The sequence below is a fragment of the Rhinolophus hipposideros genome (assembly GCF_964194185.1).
Source record: "Rhinolophus hipposideros genome assembly, chromosome: 26".
NCBI classification, from domain to species: domain Eukaryota; kingdom Metazoa; phylum Chordata; class Mammalia; order Chiroptera; family Rhinolophidae; genus Rhinolophus; species Rhinolophus hipposideros.
In genome coordinates this window covers 23,168,612-23,190,271 of record NC_138072.1, presented here as the reverse complement: position 1 = coordinate 23,190,271, position 21,660 = coordinate 23,168,612, and the positions used below count along the sequence as shown (strand labels likewise).

At 47.8% G+C, this 21,660-nt stretch overlaps 1 protein-coding gene across 2 annotated transcripts; it reads right to left on the bottom strand.

Moving 5' to 3' along the window:
• Positions 1-15,230: 15,230 nt before the first annotated feature.
• IRF2BP2 (interferon regulatory factor 2 binding protein 2) lies at positions 15,231-20,515 on the bottom strand. 2 transcript variants are annotated; one of them, XM_081039503.1, is made up of 2 exons: positions 19,401-20,515; positions 15,231-18,827 (listed from the first exon to the last, which is right to left on the bottom strand). In XM_081039503.1, exons 1-2 carry the CDS (start codon positions 20,404-20,406, stop codon positions 18,112-18,114), a joined length of 1,722 nt encoding a protein of 573 aa, XP_080895629.1. In that variant the 5' UTR covers positions 20,407-20,515; the 3' UTR covers positions 15,231-18,111. The 2 variants fall into 2 exon arrangements, with proteins under 2 accessions (XP_080895629.1, XP_080895630.1); XM_081039504.1 differs by having other exon boundaries at positions 19,449-20,515.
• Between the last annotated feature and the right edge of the window lie 1,145 nt (positions 20,516-21,660).

Sequence of the window (21,660 nt, the reverse complement as noted above, 5' to 3'; positions counted from 1 at the left end):
ATGCGTGCCCATGTTTATGTGCATGTATGTGTGTTTGCATGAACGTGTGTGCTTGTATGTATGTGCACGTGTGTGGGGGTGTGCATGCGAGCGTGCTGGACAGACTACACTGGAAGGGAACCTGGCTGGGCAGGACGAGTGAATTGCTTTCCCAAACAGGGGCAGTGCGTCAGTTCTGACACTGACACGCCAGCGTGACGCTGGAGCAGTGTAGTACGGGTGACAGCTTACGCCAGGGTTCCCTTTCACCCACTGCAGGCTGAGCATAAAAATATCTCCACTGGGCATTTTTCCCATCAGGAGAGGGCAGTTCATTTTCATGGGAAATACTGCCTATTTTAATAAAAGTATGTCCACTCAAGGAGGAGGAGTTTTCAACTTAACTGAAGTTTATTTCCCAGGATATTTGGAAGGAAAAAAGTGCCAAGTAGCCTTTGGGGAACCCAGAGGGAAATGTTGACATCTCCCTTCCCTCTGCAGGGGCGGGAGGTAGAGAGAGGGAAGGTGAAGTTCTCCTCCAGCCAAGTTGCCAATCTTCCTTGTGAGGCCTGGGGCCAGCGCAGCAGCTGGCTGCTCCAGGCCCAGCCCAGACCCACTCCTGACAGAGCCCCCCACCCCCTGCTTCCTGCCACAGCCACTCAGGCACCTTGTCCACTTCTCAACCAGCCTTATTTTCAAGCCACCCAAAAATAACAACATTTGATACCAGGCCTCTGAAGGCTTTGGCTGGGGTCATGTTTCCAAATTCTTGACTCAAGTATTGTAAATGAGAACTCCTTTTTTTTTCCAGTCAGGCTATTTTTTCCCTTTTTTTTTTTTCTGGAGATGTTAGGAGAACCCCAACCAAGGAATCAGTGCTTAATGGGTCACAGGGTATGAATAGTAGTGTTGAGACATAACACAGGACTCTTTGTACTATCAGGCAACTGAACCTAAAAAAAAAAAAAAAGGGAAAAAAAAGCTTCCAAACAAACCAGTTAACATACCAGCATGTGGCTCTGTGGGGGAGAGTGGCATTGCTGAGTACAAGCCTGGGTCTATATTTGTCCACTCCAACATTCCACTACAGACATCTATTTACGGCCTGGCTATGTACACAGGATACCTGATTCATTAAATAGGGACTCACCAAAAATCATTCCGTATATATTTTTGTGCTGCTGATAGTTCATAGACATAAATTAAACAAATAAAGTGAGTATTGAAGTGCGAACCCTAAGCTCTGGACTCAGAGCCCTAGCCCCCAGCTCTGGAACGGCCAGTTCCCTGTCAACGTGTGGCGAGCTTGTCTCATCCATAAAATGGGACGAACATATCTGGTCACTAAAAGTTGGCTCTCAGTGATGTGTGCTGCTTTGAAAATTAAGAGATAAAATCTGGGGCCTTCTTTGCTTTGAGGCACTGTTTAAATATGAGATATTATCCTAATTAAAATAGATTTTCATCAGGGGGTCAGTTCTTTGATGAAGTTAAGTGGGATAACCTGAGGTATCTATTGATTTGCTACCATTGTGAGTGGAGACCCTGAGGGATCCTGAAAATTGATTAATTATGACAGGCCTGACAGTATATTTCTGGGTGATTGTGGCAAGTCTTGGGTGGCATTAGAAGGAATGCCAATTTTTATGTGACAGTGAAATTAGAGGCTCTAACACAAGCACTATTCTACCCGTAGAAGGGCCCAGGCTGAAGGGCGTGTGACTGAGCAGCTGACGAGTGCAATAATTCTTAGAATTTTGTGGCTCAGAATGTGTGCTGGCTACTAAGAACTGGGATTTTAGAAATAGAAAGTTCAGGTTACAAGCCTACTGGGCAGAAACTCGAACTCCTGGTGCTGGCAATATGCCCTGGGCACTCAGGGGTGGGCCAAGGTTCTGGCCAGTCAGTGTCCCATGTTTAAATTCTGAGCCTGTAAGCAAAAAAATGGTTGGAAAGGTTCCCTTACCTTTTGGAAACTGCAAAATAAAATCTCCTTTGGCAAAGAGCCTCTTTCTTTGTAGGCTTTCCTACAGACTTCTTGGGCAGGATTTACCTCCAGGCTGCCATGACCCCACCTCCCCAGCTGCCTGCATGTCCTTCTTCCAGTAGGGGGTGTGTGGGGGGAGGGGAGTGCAGGGGTAACACTCTTCAAGATGTTGCATTAACCAGAAAATGAGCAGGAAAACAAAATAGTGGGGTCCATGCTTGCCATGGAGGTACCTTAGAGGAGGTTTTACCCGTTAATGAGGTTTAGTATTTCTGTAGCTGCTGTTTAGGTTGGGTTGCCAGGGGAAAGAAGCAAACAGGGTACAGGCAGCACTGTTTGGTCCTAGTGCTCACAGAACTTGGGTACAGCCCCGTTCAGATGCCAAGGACCACGCATGGACACGTACCAGGTAGCCCACGTGTCACTGAGCACTTGACATAAATCATCTCGTTCCATATGCACAAACTCCCAGGAGACTGGGGCTAGCGTCATGCCCAGTCTACAGAAGGGAACACAGCCTTAGAAATAACATGTCCAAGGTTACATAGCTAGTTACATTGTGGAGGCTGAATTTGAACCCAGACTTTTTGATGTCAAAACTTACGTTATTATTGACTTTGCTAAACTCCCTTTCCCCAAACCGCTCACCTTCAGCCTAGTGCAATATATCTAGGGCTCAAAGACATCTCCGGGGCGTGAAGATAGAGAAGCCTCTGGGATGAAGGGGACAGTGTTACCCCTAAGAACTGGTCCTGGAGGAGAGGGCTCCTGGCTTCCGTCCACGCTGTGAGTGCCTGGCAGCACTGGGGACAGAGATTGGGACATCTGAACAGCTGATTCAAGCCCAAATCTTCACCACAAGGAAAAGGTGTCCACATACTGGGCCATCCTTGCCTTCTCCTCACATGCACCAGGTTGCAGTCAGTGGGAAGCAGAATTATGATAAGAGCTTGCCTTTGCTCCATGCATGGTGTGTGCATGGCAGATGAATGGCGCACGCATGGTGAACACATGGTGCGTGCATGGTGCATGCATGGTGTGTGCATGGTGTGTGCACGGTGAGTGCATGGTAGACATATGGTGCATGCATGATGGGCGCATGGTACATGCATGATGTGTCCATAGTGTGTGCACAGTAGACGCATGGTGTGTGCATGGTGCATGAAAGAATGCTGCCTGGGCCTGGAGCTACTAAGGTGAGATGTGAGCTTTCTCTCTATGCCATAAACTGATGAAAAGAAAATCTGCATTTCGTGAACATTTGTACACATGAAATTGCATTTAAAAGTATCTTAACTGGTAAAGATAGAAACAAGCCCATGTTCTTTTGCTTGATCTTGTCCTCCAATTTGAAAGACACGCATGTGCCTCTCAGCCTTCCAGGGACTACCCTGGCAACTTCCTCCAGCTGCTATGATGCCAGCCCTAGGCTTGCATATACTGAACTTTGAGATACAAACTTCTAGCCTTTAGTCACGCCACTCTGGTCCTGCCAAGAATTCCTGAAGGAAGATAAAGAGCTCTGAAATCTTTACCCGCTTCTACCCCCACTCACCCAGGAGCTCAGAGTAAAGCCCAAGTGACTGTTTGGGATGCTTTCCTCAGATTCATTGCTCCTTTTTTGCAGTTCTGAAAATCTATTGATCTGTGCCTTCCCTGCGAGGCTGAGCTTCCTCTGGGCCTGGACCACATCTTACTCCTTGTTGCCGTGGCACCCAGCACAGAGCCTGGCGCCTGCAAGGGAGCAAATGACACACAGTAAATGGGGGAGTCAGAGGAGGAATGAATGAAGAGGCAATGTTCGTACAACACAGATACACACATGGTTCCTCAGAGGGAATGACCGAGGGCATCTCCTTGGCCCTGACTCTGCTCAGCCGCACCTGGCACCTTGGCAGCCTGGCTCATTTCCCGTCTGATGTGCTTTTGCATTACCTACTACCATCCTTGCTTCACCCTGGGGGCTCAGGAGGAGGGGAGAGGTCTTATGTTAGCCCTGAAGTGTGTCCCAGCTTAACAGCAAGTCATTTTTATTCACTTGTCTGGCCCTTTCGTGTAAATGACCCACATTTGCTGCCTTGGAGTCATCTTCCATGCCCCCTCTCATCCCTGCCCTAAATCAGATCAGTCTCCAAGCCTTATCAGCTCCTTGTTGGAAATGTCTCATCTGCTACGTCCTTCTCTGCCACCATCCTGGCCTAGTGCCCCAGAAGAGGAGTGACCTAATGGCCCGCCAGCAGCCTTGTTCCATTCCTTATCAATACCTCTGCCAGGGCCACTTCCTCGCAGGCTGCTGTCATCACGGACCACCCTGGACCCCTACGCCTCCCGGTGCATGAGTGTCTGGGCTCAGAAGTCCCACCTTACCCTACTTAGTCAAGCTTTACTTGCCACTACGCCCCAGTAATTATCCTTCAGCTACAGGAGTCACGGTTCTTCTTGGTCCTCAAATATGCGACATTAATCTCTGCTCTGCCTGATGCAGTCCTGTCTCCCCCGTGGTATGCCTCATCTTAGCTTCTCTCAGGCCATCTTCTCCATGAACACCACTGCTCAGCCCGCTTCCTGATGTGAACCGTGCACCCAAAATGTGGACCAGGCCACCCCACCCCTGCTTGAACACTGACTTAGCTCTGAGCCACACTTTTGTGCGCTTCCGCTTGAAATTTCCAAATAGACTCCAAGTTCTCTCAGAACAGGGTCTGAATCTTATTTATCTTGTGTTCCTCACAGTATCTGCCTGAGGGAAGAACTTACAGAAATTGTGCGATATGCATGTGCTTATGATTGACTGATCTTTGCTGCAGAAAATTAGACAAGCCTTAATTAAGAAATATTATATATAGTTCATTTGGGAAAAAGTGGGGCTTGCAGTGGGGGTTTTCTTTGCATTGGCTGCTGCTGCTGCTTCTCTGATTTCTGTTTTTTCTTTCTCCTTCACGCTTTCCTCTTTTCCTTCATGTTCATCAAATCTCTGTCTTGGTCTGGTCCTTTTTCTGCAGGCTGCAGGACTGCGAGATCTTAAAACATTAGAATAATCTAAAATCCTTAGTGCCCTAATGTATAGGATGCAGATAATAAACATTTGTCAAATGAATTAGTTCATGAAACTTCTGGTATCTAGAATCCATAAAATTCATAATAGTATTAAAGCCAAATACTTCCTCTTTTGTTCTTAACACCTAAACACTGGCCTTTCAATGTTTTAGTCTCCCGAGCACTTTATTCATTGCTGTTTTTCTCTATTTTCTCTTATTTCTTCCACCTCTATTCTGCCCTATTCAAACTTCTAGTATCCTCTTAAAAATGATTATTTGGCTTTTAAAACACCCTCTTATGAAATACAGTTCTCTGATTATTAATAACAATTGTTGGACATTATCATATTTGCTATAGCAAGAGGCAATCCACTGAGATTAATCAGTGGGAAAGGTGCAATTTATGTCATGACCTCTGTATGTCCTAAGAGAAAATTTTAATGCATTAATGAGTGATGAGGTTGCTGGTGTGTTTGTTATTAGAATCTCCAAAGGTGATTATATACATTTCTAAAAATCTGCTCACCTCCTGGATCGGAGTTGCCGAGGCAAGGTAGGCGTGGTCACTGATATGTCCCCTAAAGTACTCTGCATTGACTTTGAACACTACCTTGCATCACATGCTAGCATGCTGGCTGTTGTTGGCTCACATTGTTACACGCCACAGCAGAGCTAAGGAACCTATAAGAGTGCCCCTTGAGGAAACCTAGGTAGAAATCAGGAAGAGGAAATAAGAAATATTCCACAGGATATTTAGCTCCATGCATAGACAGTATGTATTTTAAAGCTAATAATGTATGTTTTCTTTGTGATAGCAGTTTCACATTTTATCCATCATAGCAATCACCACAATTGATTCATAAAGGCAAAATTGCCTGATCAATGGACAAGAAATACTGTCACTGTGCATATAAGTTCTGTCCTCTTCTAATGATCCCAAACTAATCATTTCAGCTCTTCTGGCTCATCTTCCTGATGAAGCCCAGAGAATAAAGACAACAGGAGCACGTGACTCCTACATTAGCAAACTAAGCATGAAGAACAAGAATAAAGCAGTGGGTAAACAAAGGAGTGGGGGTGGGGGCTCCTTGTCTCATCCATTCCCTGGCACATCTTTAATATTCCCTGTACTGATAGGACCCCAAAGTGTTACTTGTAAAAACTGAAAAAAGGCGGTAAAAAGAAGAGGGATTTAGAACTAGAAGATCTGGATTGAAATAGAGGCTTCACTTAGTGACTATCACTTTAAGCAAATCACTTGACTTTCTTTGCCTCTGCTTTCTGTTCTGTAAAAGGGTTTCTAACACTTGTTTATTAGGCTGTTATGAAGATTAAATAGCTTGAAAGAAGCAAGTCTTTGTACATCGCAAAGTATTGTGTGAGTATTCAGGAGAATACTGTTCTTTTCTGCACAACTTAGAATTATGGCCTGTTCGTGGAGCAGAACCCAATAATGTTTAATTCCAATAATGTTTGCCCCCCAACACCTCTGTCCCTAGCCCCAAATGATACTCAGGCGATTGAAAAGCTGCAGATTTTTTCTCCTACTATCACAGGTCCAGCGTGGTGTACTGGTTCCTTCAGTACAATATGGAGCCTCATCTGCACACACAGTGGAATCTCCTTGTCATCCAGTGACTGGTGGGAATAGCGAGGCTGGGCTGACCAGCACCGTGTGTATGAAGAGAACACTGTGCATGGAGGATCGGTGTACTTTTCAGAGTGGGTGCAGCGGGCCCTCCCCTGGCTTTCTGTGTGACATGCCTATACGAGGGATTGCACTGGCAGCATGGTGCCGAGGGAGGTGGCACACACAGGGAGGGGAGGGCGAAGAAGCATGTTACAGCTTACGATGTAAGTCTTGCCACGTCAGCTGTGCGTGTCTGTGTGTGAGCGTGTTCTCTTTTTTTAATAAAAACAAATTACAGATCAGAATCTCAGAGACAACCCATCACCTGGGCTGCCCTAGCATGTCTGCCAGCCATCTTCCTCCCGCATTCTTCGTCCCTGCCAAGCCATCCCCATCAGAACAGCATGAATCCCTCTTCTCATTGTCAGGTGGCTCCCCTAGCATCCCGCAGTCTGCTCCTGTCCTGACGATTGTAAAGCTGGCTGCTACGAGTCCAGCCCTGGAGGTCACTACCTCAATGGCAAAGAGGCACACAGATGAGGAACAGGAAGTCTGACTCGAGGACACATCTGTCAGTCCACCAGCCACCACCCCGCCCTCAATGCCGGACTAACTGCCCTGACTTCTAGGGGGCATCCTTCCTGGCTGCTGTCTGTGAACCCCACGGGCTGAGACTGCTCAGCCCATTGGGCACCGTTCCCACTGGCTTCAGGTGCGGGCTGCAGGGGCTCCTGGTTTGGGCAGTGCTGCAGCCCTGCTTTGGAGGAGACATGGAGCACTCAGATGTCTCCCAGCATCCAGTCCACCTCTCAGCCACTGTGTAGCAGCCACACATTTTGCTGGGGTTGACCCCACCCCCAGCTCCAGGGAAGACACCTAACTAGACTCCAGTCAGGACAATTCCCTCCCCTTCCCTGGGATTAGTTAGGGCATGGGGAGGCCTAAGTCAATCACTGCAGTCTATTCTCTTGACAACATGGTGATGTCAGGACCAAACCAATCAGAGAGGAGCTTGGTGCTCTTTTTCGGGAAGCGACGCTCTACTCTCTCCTCTTGGCTGTGAATGAGGAAGTGTGTCGACCACCTTAAATCATGAGGGAAGCTGGCCTGATGATAACATCACCTCTAAGACGGCAGAACCGAGAGAACCAGGGAGAGAGAGGCTCAGACCGGAAATGAGTCAGACTTGGAGCCAGCCTACCTGTGGGTTTCTCAGTTCCAAGAGTCAATAAGTTCCCTTTGGTAGTTTAAGCCTGTTGGAATGTGATGTTTTGTAACTTTGCATATGAAAACATCGTAACTGATAGAAGCATCACGGTCTGGGGAGGCCAGGGAAGGAGGAGCTGAAACCTTAGAAAGTGGCCATGATGGTTAATTTTATGTGTCAACTTGGCTAGGCCATGAGACCCAGTTTTTGGTCAAACACCAATCTAGATGATTTTGTATATTTTTTATATGTGATTTTTTTTTTTTGTATATTTTAGATGTGATTAACATTTAACTCTGCAGACTGAGTAAAGCAGATGACCCTCCATAATGTGGGTGGGCCTCACCCAATCAGTCGAAGGTCTTAAGACCAAAGACAGGTTTCCTGAAGAAAAAATTCTTCTCAAGACTGCAACATAGAAACCCTGCTTGACTTTTAAGCCTGCAGATTTCAGACTCAAGATGACAACATCAACTCTTCCATAAAATCTTAGCCTGCCGGCCTGCTCTACGATTTTGAACTTCCCAGCCCCCACAATTGCCTGAGCCAATTTATTGAAATAAATCTCTTATCTGTCTATCTCAATAGAAAATACATGTCATAGAACCAATAGAAATAGGACGGAGCCTGGGGGCACTCCAAAAGTGAGACAAGTGAGTGAGATGAGGAAGCAGTGAAGGGCAGCCAGTGAAATGAGAATGAAGAAAGGGGTTTCTGCAAGCCAACTGAAGATGCTACTTTTCCCAACTATCTTACTGCAGCCCTCAGCCTAGTACTGCAGGGTGATGTACCTAGATTTAACAAGTACTTATTATGTGCCAGCCATCATGGTATATTTCTGTCAATTAATTCCCTCAACAACACTGAGGTCAGTAATATCCTTAACTCATTTCACAAATAATCAAAGCAAGATTAGAGGGTTAAATACTAAGGTTTAAAACAGGTAGAGATAGAATTTAAGCATAAAGGGTCTGATTCCAGAGCCCACATGCTTTACCATGAGATAGATTTGTAAAAAGAAAGATTTAAGTGAACCAGTGAGTGAATGAATGAATATAACCAGAGATGTTGGTTCTCTTTGTGTACTATTTCCTCTCTAATCTCTGGACACTTGCACAGATCATCTCTTTTTCTTCTTAACTGCTTGGGATTCTTCTCATCCATGGAGAATTTCAAACTGACTAATTCCAACCAAAGTCCTAAACCTCTCAGCAAACTTGCAGAGGAAATGACCCCCCAGCTCAGTCTGGTCATGGGCTGACACTCAACTCAAGCAATGTCTGTCACCAAGACCTTGAATGAGTTTCTTCCAGTACTACAAATTTGTGGTGGTCGTGATCTGTGAAGGCCCATGTGCAGAGATGTGTGATTCACAAGAAAATGAAATGATTTTTTTACAAATCTAGTATTTTTACTTGGTTCAAAATTCAATGAAGGTGTTCTTTAATTTTCATCATACATCATTTTTATTATTTTTAAAAAGGCAATATGCACAAACATATTCTTATCCCTCTCCCTCCTTCCCACCTGCCATCAGCTTGCTTTTAAAGCCATGAATGGACTTAAGTGAACCCTGTTGGTGGTTTATAGATAGACTAGCCCTTTAGTAAATGAATCTGAGCATACAACCTTTTAAGAAAAATATTCATTTCCTTTATTTGTGGTCTGTATTTTTATTTTATTTCCAATAGAACTATATACCTCCCAAGGTGATATAACGTCACAAAGCATCCGGCCCTATGCCTTGCAGCCGATGTGTGTCCTAGGTACAGGGATTCAGGCCCAAGAGAAGTGTCTTCTATGATGACAGCAGGGGGAGCCCCTTCTCTCCAGAGTTGCAAAGTTGTTTCTATTACCCCCTTTAATATAACCGAAAATGTATATTTTTGGTGGTACACTTTCAATGTGTCCAAGTTCCTGATGAGTATCACATATTCCCAGTGCTTTCTCAGGTCTGACTGGTAGATGAAAAACCGAAGAGCTCTCATAGAGATTGCCCAGTTTGATTCCTTAGCCCCCAATGAGGTAAGTACATGGCAATGTTTTTTTAATAATTATGAAATCGAAGCACAAAAGTTAATTGAATAACCTGAAGTGACCACACAAAGCCCAAGAACATTTGGAGATATCCTGACTTCTATTCCAGTGTTTTTATGTATCTGGGACAGAAGTGGGCCTTTCTGAGGTGTTTTCATGAACACATGAATTTGCATGTCTCAGCAAATTCATAGTTCCCTCTCAAAGACCCCTGTGAAGGAGCTGAGCGGGCTAACAGTCGTGCTACTGTGTCAAGACAGTCACAGGAAAAAAACAAGAAGAGCTTCCTAGGAATCAAATCTCAACCTGGAAAGGCCTCCCGGTTCCTCGATAAAATAATATACGAGTGGACTGTTTTGTATATTTCCATCTCGAGCTTCTAAAATGGTTTTTGTGCCTGTTATCTGGAAAGAAAAACATGTTGGTGAAGGAAGTCTTTTGGTGGGATTGTGTCTAGGTATTCTCCAGCCTGGAGCAAGGCTTTAATTTTTTTAGCTCCCCCGACCACCACCCCTTTTTTTTTGCTACTGCAATAACTTTTTAAACAAAGACTAAATTATAATACAACATGTAGTCCATAGTGAAGTTCCTGTGCCCCCATTCCAATGTTAATGATGAATGTCATTTTAATGTCTTTCTTCCCAAAGGACGGGGGCCATGCCTGTTATTTTATTTTTATTTTTTTGGAGATATTGTAGAGTATTAAATTGAATAATTAACAACAATTATGTTAATTATTTGGGTGGCACCTCAAGTGCCCAATGGTACTATGATGAGAAAGAACTTTTTTCTAATTTAAATAAAGGTTTCTCGATTTAAAAAAGGCAGCCCCCTTACTCCTTTATAGGCAGGCAGTTGTTACAGCACTTTATTTGACGTAGTAGTCCCCATATGGGCATGTCCTGAAGTTTGCTTAATAAATAACATTTTTATGAACATGCACCATGCATTTAGTGTGCTTTCTGTTAAGACAGATGCCCCTTAAACAGGACTGTTTATTCCACTAGCACGGAACATTTGCCTTATTATAGGCAGTCTGAAAAAAAACAAAAAACAGCAACACCATGATTTCCAAAAAGGGAGTGACATTTGGGGCAGCTCTTGCCATGCGCCCTCTCCAACTTCGGGGATGCGCCCAGCCCAGCGGCCCGGCGTCAGTGTCCTGGCAGGCGCGGCCCGGCTGTCGCCGACGCGCGTCTGATCTTTTCGGGGCCGCGGGGCTCCGGGCGCACGGGCGCGCGTCCTCGCCGGCGGGAGCCGGGCCCGGCCTTGATTCGGCCCAGCAGCGGGGCCGGGCCTCGGAGCGCTCCACGTGCCTCCGGGACGCGGCGGGGCGCGCGCCTGCTGCTCCGCCCCGCAGCGACCCCCTACTTATAGCCGCGGCAGCGGGGGCTGGGGAGGCGGGCGGGGCGGTTTCCGGGCTCGGCCGCCCGGGGGCCCCGCCGCCCCGCCCACGTGAGCGGGGTGGGCGCGCGGGGTGGGCGCGGGGGGCGGGCGCTGCTCCGCGGAGGGCGCGCTGGGCGGTGCGGCCCGGGAAAAGTTCTAGAAGAAGTCGGCGCGGGCGCGGCGCGCGTCCGGGGCTGCGCTGGGGACCGTCGGCGGCGAATCGGGGCGCCGCCTCCCCTTTCCTTCCCCTCGGGTAAGCAGGACCTGGCAGCGGTGGCGGCTGTTGTCTTCCTTCAAAACACGCCATTCGAAGCCACAATAAAAAGTGAAAAAAGAAAAAGCTGCAATTTGACCATTCTGACCTCGCCCTGGTGTTTTCTACCGGCCTGTGATTTGTAGGAAAATAGGTCTTGCCCGAGCGGTGCTCGCCAGGCGGAATGAACTTAGGGCCTGACACCACCTTGGACTCGGGAGTCCTGCCAAGGCTCCGGGTCTGAGTTCTAGGAAGACGCTCAGCTCCATAGGAGCAGACAGCCCTGACCCTAGGTGCTTCCCTAACCTTTGGAAGGAAACCAGCTCTGGACCGGGGTGAACTCTCCTCCCTGCGGCCCGAAGCCTAGAGGACGTGCCTCACTTGATAGGTGTTAGATGATAACAGCAACAACCATATGGGGCTGAGTGAGACATTATACCAGAACTTAATGACTGTGACCCTCCTGTGAAATTCTGATGTCAGTTGTATGTGGGGTACAATAAATATTTATCACACACACACAAAAAGCTAATTGAATTGCTGTTTGGAGGCAGAAATTACAAAATGGCACTGTTAAGGCAGGCAAGAGCCTTTTTCTGTTTGGCAGCTGACACAGTCTCTGAGCCTTCGGAGAACACAGGAGGCCCAAAGCAAGGCTATGTGTAAAGACATGCTGGTTTATTCAGACCCAGACAGTCCCTGCTCCTATGGCCCACTTCTCTGCAGAAGTCTCACTAGTATGGTTAATATTTTAAAATCATACGATAAAAGAAGGGATAGCTCAGTAACTCGAGGCTCACTTTTAATAGTCTATACACTGAAGTGAATTTAGACCCTTACTACCGGTGAAATGTTTCTGGATTTATTTTTCCTGGAGCTACAAGTGGCCACATTTACAGAGCAAATATTCTATTTGAACTGCCATACGAAAGATGTTTTCTAAGTGACAAATATGCAAGGGCCTAATATTTATGGGTTAAAGTTGCTACCTGAGAACCTAGACGACAAAATACAGTATGACTTTTTCTGTGCATGATGCCTGTCCCCTAATGGGCATCTATCTGAATGTTAACTGATGGTAATGATATAAAGAATGAAATAGTAATCACTAAGCAAAAGTGGTAGGTGATGGAATCTAGATTATATAACAGTTCATTCCCCCCCATATAAACTATATTTAGAAATATTCTAATGTGACATTATTACTCTATGCAGGATGTCTTATCTCAGCATCAAGGGCGCCTGCTGAATGGCTGGAGGAGGTTCTTTAGATTATGCAACATAACTTCTAAAGTCCATTCAAAGGATGAGATCAACCAATGTGTGGATGCCTGCAATTTAAACGAGGAATGCTGGAGTCTCATCTGGAGACCTTGTCTGCCCCAGGAGAAAGTCATCTCCCAGAGGATTTTCATGACTGATTTTGTAATAAATTTTACGTGCCCTGAAAACTTGTTATACTATGATTTTGCGTTTTAAAGGGCTATTCAACATTCTTTCAAAACAATATTTAAGATTGTATTATAAAAAACTGCTTATACGGTTGTAATAGGGGTGTTCTTTTAAGGAAATTTCACTCCATCTCAATTTGTTTTTCAGATTCAAAATAAAAGCTTTAAGACCCAATGTCTGATTCCAAGTAACAATTTGCCTAAGGTATACTTTTTGTCCTCAAATAACTTTTCTGTGGCTTGTATGAATTGCTTTATGCTGCTCAGTGTCATACAGAAACACAATGTTCTGTGATAATACATCAGTGCAGATTTCATCTTGTATGATTACCAAAATAAAACGTGTTAGACCTCAAATTCAAAAGGAAAGCTGTTTTCAATCAAGCATGTTAAGTTGAATTGTTATGGGAAAAGAGAAGGTTAACAAACTGATGGATTAACAAAGGTCACTGTTAAATTAGGTACAAATTAATTTGTTAATGGTAAATAGGGATAGTGTGGATATCCTTAATCATGGTTTTATCTGGGGACTGATAAAGAAATCCAAAAATAATCCATTAAATGCAGTTATTTTCTATCTTCCAACCTAATTTACAAATTGGCATTTTGTGTATTTTTGTGCCTTTGAATTTACTGTGAGGGGTTAATAACTTTTGAGGAAAACGCAAGCTCTGGACAGAAGCAACACTAATGGGATGTAGAGCTGGAAATCTGGAAGTCATACCCTTAACTTTTATTAGATTGTAATCAATACTATTGCTGTTAGAGGCCTAACCAGTGGCCTGAAGGAGTTAAACAGCATCCCCCCACCCACACATTTCTAGAACCTCAGAGGATGAAGTAGGTAAATAGGTGTTCCATTCATTGGTGACTCTGACCTTGGTCTGTGACAGAGGAAAGGCGTGTCTTCTCACACTGTTCCCATGAAGAAAGGCAAGCGAATGAGGGTGACTCAGGGCTTCTAGTGGCCTACACACGGCTGAACGTTTTTCTGAATGATTCCACGTATATACTTTGGAATCAGGAAGAGAAACATTTTACTCTTCACTAACCAAATAAAACCATCTATAAATCATATGCAAAACAACTTTGAGTAACGAGGGACTTAAAAAGTCTAGGAATTAAAAGTTCCGTATTTTCCCTTTAACTTTCCCCCCCTTTGGGGTATAAACAAAGACATCTGCCACATCAAGAGTCTGGTTTGTTTGGTTTTTTTAACTGGAAAGTGAACGCAATCATTGAAGTTTACTTTGGAAGGAGCTTTTGAAATTTAAAAAATGACTTCTGCAAGCTGCACTATGTTAAATTTCACTAAAAATAAAATTTAGTATTTTTAAAAAAGTAGTTTAACATTTCTTTTAACCTAGTTACAAAACGAAACATCATGTTGTGTATTATAATCGATAATTAACTTATTAAGAAGTTTCTTGAAAACTGTTTTAAACGTGCTACTAAAAATAATTATTAAAATACATCTAGTGATGGGTCCCAAGTTACCGGACCACCCCTAATGAAAATATATCCAACTATACATTAACGGTTGCTGTTTAATTCGAAACGTATAGTAAGTCTATGTATACTCTACCCTCAAACTCTTTGTGTCACAACTTCCTTTCATAGAGAAGTCTGCCAAGCCCTTGATCAATGAAGAATAAAAGCTGCAAACACTTAGGAATTTCTTATTATGTTATAGTAGAGAGTTGTTTGTAAATGTATCTCCTGCTTTCCACCTTTTATTTCTATTTATAAATTCAGGTTTCAGGACATCAATAAAGCTCATACATGGCTTTGACTCGGACTTTATTCCAAGGCTTTCCAAAGGGTAGGCTTTTTTTTCTCTTTTGTCTTCAGTGCATTTCATTTGGCCCAACCGGGCCGTTTGATTCCAAGCTTTCCAGAGAGCGGCTCCACGTCTTGACAGTCTTTTCGATGTCGTCACTATCTTCTCCTCCCAATCTACTATTGCAGCATGGCTGGCTCTACTGCAAGTTGAAAAATAAACGAGCACTTTCTGGCTGTACTTTGCTCAGCTCTCCTCTTTATCTGTTTCCCCTATCCAGTTGCCCTTTCCCCAGTCCCTAGAACTTTTTTTTTCCTACCATCAGTTGCCTTTTCGTCTGTCTTATATCTCCTGTTCTTCTGCAGTTCGTCAAACCCCAACCCCAAAACCACACATCCTTTGAGTCACATTGTCATTAGTGATTAAAGCAATAGCCATTCTAACCTTACTTTAAAACAATTAAGAAAAGGCCTCAGAAAATGTTCAGTGCTCCCAATTTTATTTTTATTTAATGCTAAAAGTTAAAGAAAAAAAGGTACTGTAAATCTGACAAATGACAGAATGCAGGTGATATTTCCATAGCGTGATTTTAAAATATAATGTTGATATCTGAGATTACACTCACTTCAGTTGACATGAGTTTCATCATATATAGAAAAAGTATCACCTTCAACTTAAAAAAAAGTAAAGGTTAAAAGGTGGCACACTTTTAAAATACTTGGTGGCCAAGGAAAAGTATATAGTAAAAGTTGTAAACCATGTGTATGTTCTCGTAACTTTTAATGTGAGGCCACATGAAAGACAGTACATCTGTTAAATTCTATAAATTGTTAAAGCAAAAAAGGGAAAGCTTCAACACCCCATCCCCTAATATTTTGAGTATTAAAAGCACAGCTGAAATATTAGGATTTGAAATCTGATACTGCCCATGTACAGTAAGTAGCTTTCTGACATCTTTATCCAGCTGTGGGGGATCTCCGCACTGTCATCAGGTACAACAAAAGATCAAACCCATGTCCCCATGTTAACTTCCCAGTGTTAACTTTTTAACTTACTAGAATGCCAGAAAAATAACCCAGATCAACACTTCCCAGCTGCAAGCCTTCCAAGGCCACCCAGGGGCCAGGCAGACTGTACACATCTTACTTTTAGAGGAGTAACCTCCACACAGAGCACAGCCCTTTTAAGCTGTTCATTTTCTCCCCCTTAACCCCCAGCACAGAGAAACCATAGCTTGTTTTTTCCACAGCTGGAGAGACTTATTCAAAACAGCAGGATGGTTCTTTATTAATCTTTTTGGAAAGCTTATCTGTATTAAGATTGCAAAACATACAGATAGCTACCACAAATTAGGTCAAATGACTGATCAACTTGTAACATCTATGAGGTCAAATTCCAGTTTATAATAAAGTGCCTAGATACGTATTTATACAACAGACCATAATAGTTGAATTCTTTACAAATGTCTTTATGGGCATGTAAAATAGACTCTGTTTCTGCATGTGTACATTTACATAAGAGAAACCAGTCTGATCTGAGTCATAGCTACTCCAATTAAAAAAAAGTATAACAACAAACTGGTTAATCATGCAAGTCTGTTTGTAATATTACAATGACCGGTAACATGAATTTGCACAGCATTAATAGGTGCACGCATTAAAAACACTACGAAAAATACTGTATTTGGTGCAGTATCTGATTTTCAAGTGTTAATAACCCGACTATTAAAAATATTTGAGCAATTTTAAAAAGACAAAAACACAACTAAAAAATAACCCAAACTAGAACAATCTATATTTTCAAATTAAAATAGAAGCTGGGTTGTGAACAATACACATTAAGTTGTACTAGACCTTGAAGTGATGATTCGGCCTAATTATAGGGCCAAGTTACAAACACCTGAACATAAAAGGACTTAAAATAGTGTTTCCATGATGTTAAATCATAACAGCACAAAAGAAAAACCAGCATCGTTGTGAGAAAACTATTTCTAATAACTGATGATTTATTGGTTTTAAAAAAAAATCGTTTTACTGATGCAAAATAGTGATCAAAAGAAATTAGTTTACAAAAGGCTTCTAAAAATAGTTTGAGAGGTGGGGCCTGTCTATTATGTAAAATCTTTTCTTTTAATTTTCACTAGTTTGACATTTTTTTTCCAGAAGAACTGTATTATTCACTTGGGATTTCAAACACATGTAAGAAGGAAATTACAGGTTTCCTCCACCCCCATTTGGGCTGTCACTGATATGCCCACGGGCAGTCCTGGCAGCACCATGTTACTGTCATTGTACCATACTGTATTTAGCACTCACGAGAAACAGGGTGTAGATGATAGTATCAACAGCAACAGCACTAACAGGTAAATGATAAAAAACAAAACACAAAACAGAAACGAAACCAATGCCACAATCTCCAAGTTCACCTGGACTGGAACTTCCCTTGCAACTCTTTTCAAAGGAAATGACAACAGCCACAACATACAGAGCTCTGGGGTGTTTACAAAGATGAAGTGGCGCTGCAGAGCCAGGCTCTGTTCAAAGATGGCAGTGCCATCTTGTATACACCACCATCCATTATCACCGCCTTCCGTCACTGAATTGTGTATTATGTAACCAACGAGCATGCAGCATTATAATCTTACAACTGTTCACGTGGGCAGTGAACAGTGGTCAACTTTGCCTTAACCGCCCCCCCTCCCCAAACCACACAGTCCTGAAAATCTCTCAACGGCAACTGTCAAGCAGTCCTCAACATCCCAACAACTGAACCTTAAGAACAAAATAAAGATTCAAGATCTATTTTCCTATTACTCTAAGGACAATGTTTTGCGGTAAACTTGGTGATATTTCCCAGAGGCATGCCCACTTTACAACAGTGCCCCTTTCACTCATTTCCTTTCCTTCTCCACCAACTGGCCTCCAGCCTGAGAAGGGGCCAGCAATTAGGAATAACAGACAGTAAGGCAATCTTACAATGTCAGAAAATGTATTTGGCTTTTTTTTTTCTTTTTAAAATAAGTGCATATAAATACAGCTAGAAGCATTTCGGATTTGCCAAGTGCTCTAAAAAAGCAGCGCAAGTCACGGCCTACGTTGAAAGGTAACTGTCACCAGGATAATAAAGCACAGATATGCTAATAACGTTAACAAAAGAAGAAAATGCCTTTATAAGTACATACCTTTTGTCGTCAAAAAAAAATATAGAAACACAATGTATTCAAAAAAAAATCAAAATTATACAGCCATGTTTATGAAGTCTACATTTCCCTTGTCTTGGATATATATATATATGGAGCCATATATACAATTCAAGCAGTTTTAGTTAAGGGTAATCATTGGGTGATTTTCTGAAACTGGAAAGTCACGAGTCTCTCTCTTTTTTCACTTTCACATCTCCAGCAAGGATAGTTGCAATTTCCCCTTGCATGAAGGCCCAGGGGACATTGGAGCCCACAAGAGGGCATTTTTCCCCGCTGGGACAATAGACCTCTCCACTAGCTCCCTGCTGTTTGATGCTTTGTCTGGAGCAAGGGAAGCAGAACTTGTGCGACGGGACCGATGGGCACTGCACAAAGTGGGTGTCCTCCAGCCGCTCATGACAGAGGGTGCAGCACAGTGGGGCACTGGCCGCCAGAGAGGAGTCCGGGAGGCTGGCAGGGTGCACTGGCTCCAGTCCTCCTGTGCTGCCTGCGCCCTGGCTCCCCACCTCCCTGGGGCCTAGCCTTCTTTGGTTCACAGAGGACGGAGAGGGGGGACTGCTGCTGTTCCTCCTGGGTGTGGAGTGAACCTGGCTGGCATCTTTCGAAGCATGGCTGCCCCCTGCACTGTCTGCTACTAAGATCAGGGCTGCCATGGGGGACTGGCCATTCTGCGCCGCTTCAGGCGGTGTGGTCCGGTTGGAATGAGGTGAGGCAGTGGGTGGTGGTGGAGACACAAAAGAGGACGTAGGAGTAATGGGGATCTTGAGCCCTTCTGTGGACGTGGACAGCCAAGGCTGTGCCTCTCCATTGATCTTAGGGGGCCCAACTTCACCTTCTGGTTCTGGAGAAGGCTTCCTTTTCCTTGCTGTTCTTGCAACTGGAAAAACAAATACAAGGAAAAAAAGAAAAACATAAACGGATGTGCACTGAAAAGGATCATTTGCTAACACAAAACAAAACTCACTAAAACGTGCCTATCTTCTGAGAGCCTGCATGTAAAAACCTCACGAGTGTCAAGTGCACGTGCAACTTAAAACACTCAGGACGTGGGGATCTGGGCTGGACAGATGTTCAAAAAGCCACAGAAAACGGCACATATACAATTGCCTGGTTTTACTCATGCATGCGCGTCACCAGGTGTAGCTGTGTGCACGCTAAGGCCCCCCAACAGGTTAAAAGGTGACTGGGGCCCTCCCGTCTCGTCCAAGAATGTGCTGGGAGAGGAAAACCCTGTGTCAGAGCCCGTCAGCCCAGTCTGACTCATCTCTGTTGTGCTGCTTCAGCACACGAACACGTTGCCGCTCTGCACTGGTTCCGCCTACGGCAGAGCAGGAAGTTGGGTGTTTGTTGTTTCTGGCCTGGGGTAGAACGGTGGATGGGAAGGGCACCCCCTGCCCGCTCTCCGCCCCCCCTTCGCCCCGAGGAGCCCTCACTGCACAGCCGCCCCTACCTGCTTTAGACCCGTTGGCCCCGTTGGCCTCGAACCCCAACAACCTGCCTGCAGTCAGGGCCGGCTCCTTCTTAAACTTGCTCTCGAAGGGCCCCGAGTGGCCGTGCTGGTGCAGCGCCAGCAGCGTGTCCCGCACGGTCTTGGGCCGGTTGACCCAGTCCTGCTCTCCGGCCGCGCGGCCTTTGCCCGTGCCCTCGGCGCCCAGCTCCGCAGCGCCGGCCGCGGTGGACAGGCTGTCGGCCGGGCCGCGGTGCGCCGGCGGCGGCTTTTCCTTGGCCGCCGACTCGCGCGGCTCGTGCTCCGCGGCCGCGCTGCTCGACACGGACGCAGGCCGCTTGTGCGCGCCCAGCTCGGAGGGCGGCGCGGAGCCCAGGCCCGCGGCGGCGCGGGCACCGAGGCCGAGCGCGGCGGGCAGCGGCGCGGCCGAGCCGTTCATGAGCGGCACGAGCGTGGGCGGCACGGCGTGGCCGCGCCGCGGGTTCGGGCTCTGGCGGTTCAGCTCGGGCGGCTCCTCCAGCTTGGAGAAGCCGTTGGGCACCAGGATGCCGTTCACGGGCGGCGGCTGCGGCGTCGGCGGCTGGCCCAGGCCTGCGGCCGGCCGGGCGCCGCCGAAGTCGGGGCCGAGGCGCGGAGGCCGCTCGGCGGCGGCCAGCGGGTAGCGCTCCAGCGCCTGCGGGGCGCGAGGGGCCGCCTCCGGGCCGGCGTGGCCGAGCTGCTGCTGCTGCTGCAGGAGGAGGTCCTTGGCCGAGAGCGGCGGCGGCTTGGCGGCGGCCGGGGCGGCGGCGCCGGGCGGGGAGCGGCCCTCCGGGAAGCAGCCGTGCGCCCGTTTGAGCTGCCGCGCCGTCTCGATGACGAACTCGACGCGGTCGGCGCCCTCGTAGTTGACGCAGCCGCGGCACACGGGCTCCGTGAAGTCCCAGATCATGGCCCAGGGCATGCGGGGCAGGTCACACAGGTAGCACGACTGCCGCCGGGACGCGGCCGCCACCGCCACCGCCGCGGCCATGTCCGCCGAGCCCGCGGAGGGGACCGCGCCGCTCGCCGCCGGCCCCGCGCGCGCCCTCCGGGCCCCCCAACCCCGCGGCTCCCCCACCAGCGGCGGCGGCGGCCGCAGGGGTGGCAGGGGCGGCGGCAAAGGCAGAGCCCGCGCGGGCTCGGCGCCCGCGCAGCGCCCCCGCGGCACGAGGGGCGGCGGGCGCGGGGCGAGGGGCTGCAGCCGCGGCAGCACGGCCCCCCGGCGGGCGCGGGCGCGGGCGGGCGGCGGGGGCTCGGCCGGGGCCGCGGCGGGCCTCCAGACCGGGGCGAAGACGGGCCGCGCGGGCGCGGGCGAGCGCAGCAGGTCTCGGCGGCGGCGGGCGCGGAGTGCGGGGCGGGGGGCGGGGAGGCCGGGGGGCGGGGGCCGGGGGGCGGCCGCCGGGGCAGGCTCAGCCCGAGCGGCGGGGCATGCCGCGCCGGGGCGGCGGCCGGGCGGCGTGGAGCCCGAGCGCGGCGCAGGCCCCGGGTCGCTCCGCTGCTCGCTCACAGCTCCGGGTGTCGCCGCTCTCCAGCGCGCACGTCAGCGCCCAGCCCGCCTCAGTCCGCCGCCGCCGTCGCTGCTGCTGCTGCCGCTGCCGCCGCGCTGCTCCACTTCTACAGACTCGATTCTTCGACAGCCTCGCACGGCGCCTGCGCGGGCCCCCTCCCCCCGCGCGCGCCCGCTGCCCTCCCCCGCGCGCGCGCGCCCCTCCCCCACGCGGAGGCCGGGCGGCGCTGGGAGCGCGGGCCTGGCGCGCTCGGCGTCTCCAGCCACCCAGCGACCTCGCGTGTGCTCTCAGTCAGGACTCCCTCCCCTCCGGGTCTGTTTGGGTAAAATCGTGCTAAAACTCGTGCTTTTAGCAGCGAGGCCCCTCCAGGACTTGGCTCTGTCAGTGCTGTCCGCGGGAAGGGGACTCTGCAGCCAGCGTGGCCCACAGGGCTCTGGGAGTTACTCGGACTGTTCCGTAGCGCTTCCACGCGCACGTGTCTCGGAGGGGCCCGCGCGCCTAGAACCCTTCGGTTTCCTGATGCAGGGCAGTGACCGTCCCCTAGCCCAGGACCTCCCGGAAGGCGGGGGGGCGCGGCGCACAGACCTGCCAGCCCCGGGCCCTCTCTTCACTGATCCGGGGCCGCGGCGGGCGCGTGACGTGGGCGCGGGGCTGGGGTCCGCGTGCGCCGTCGCCGAGTGCGCACACTCCGCGCGGACGTGACTCGGCGCCCCTGGCGCTGGCGAGCTCATTGAGCG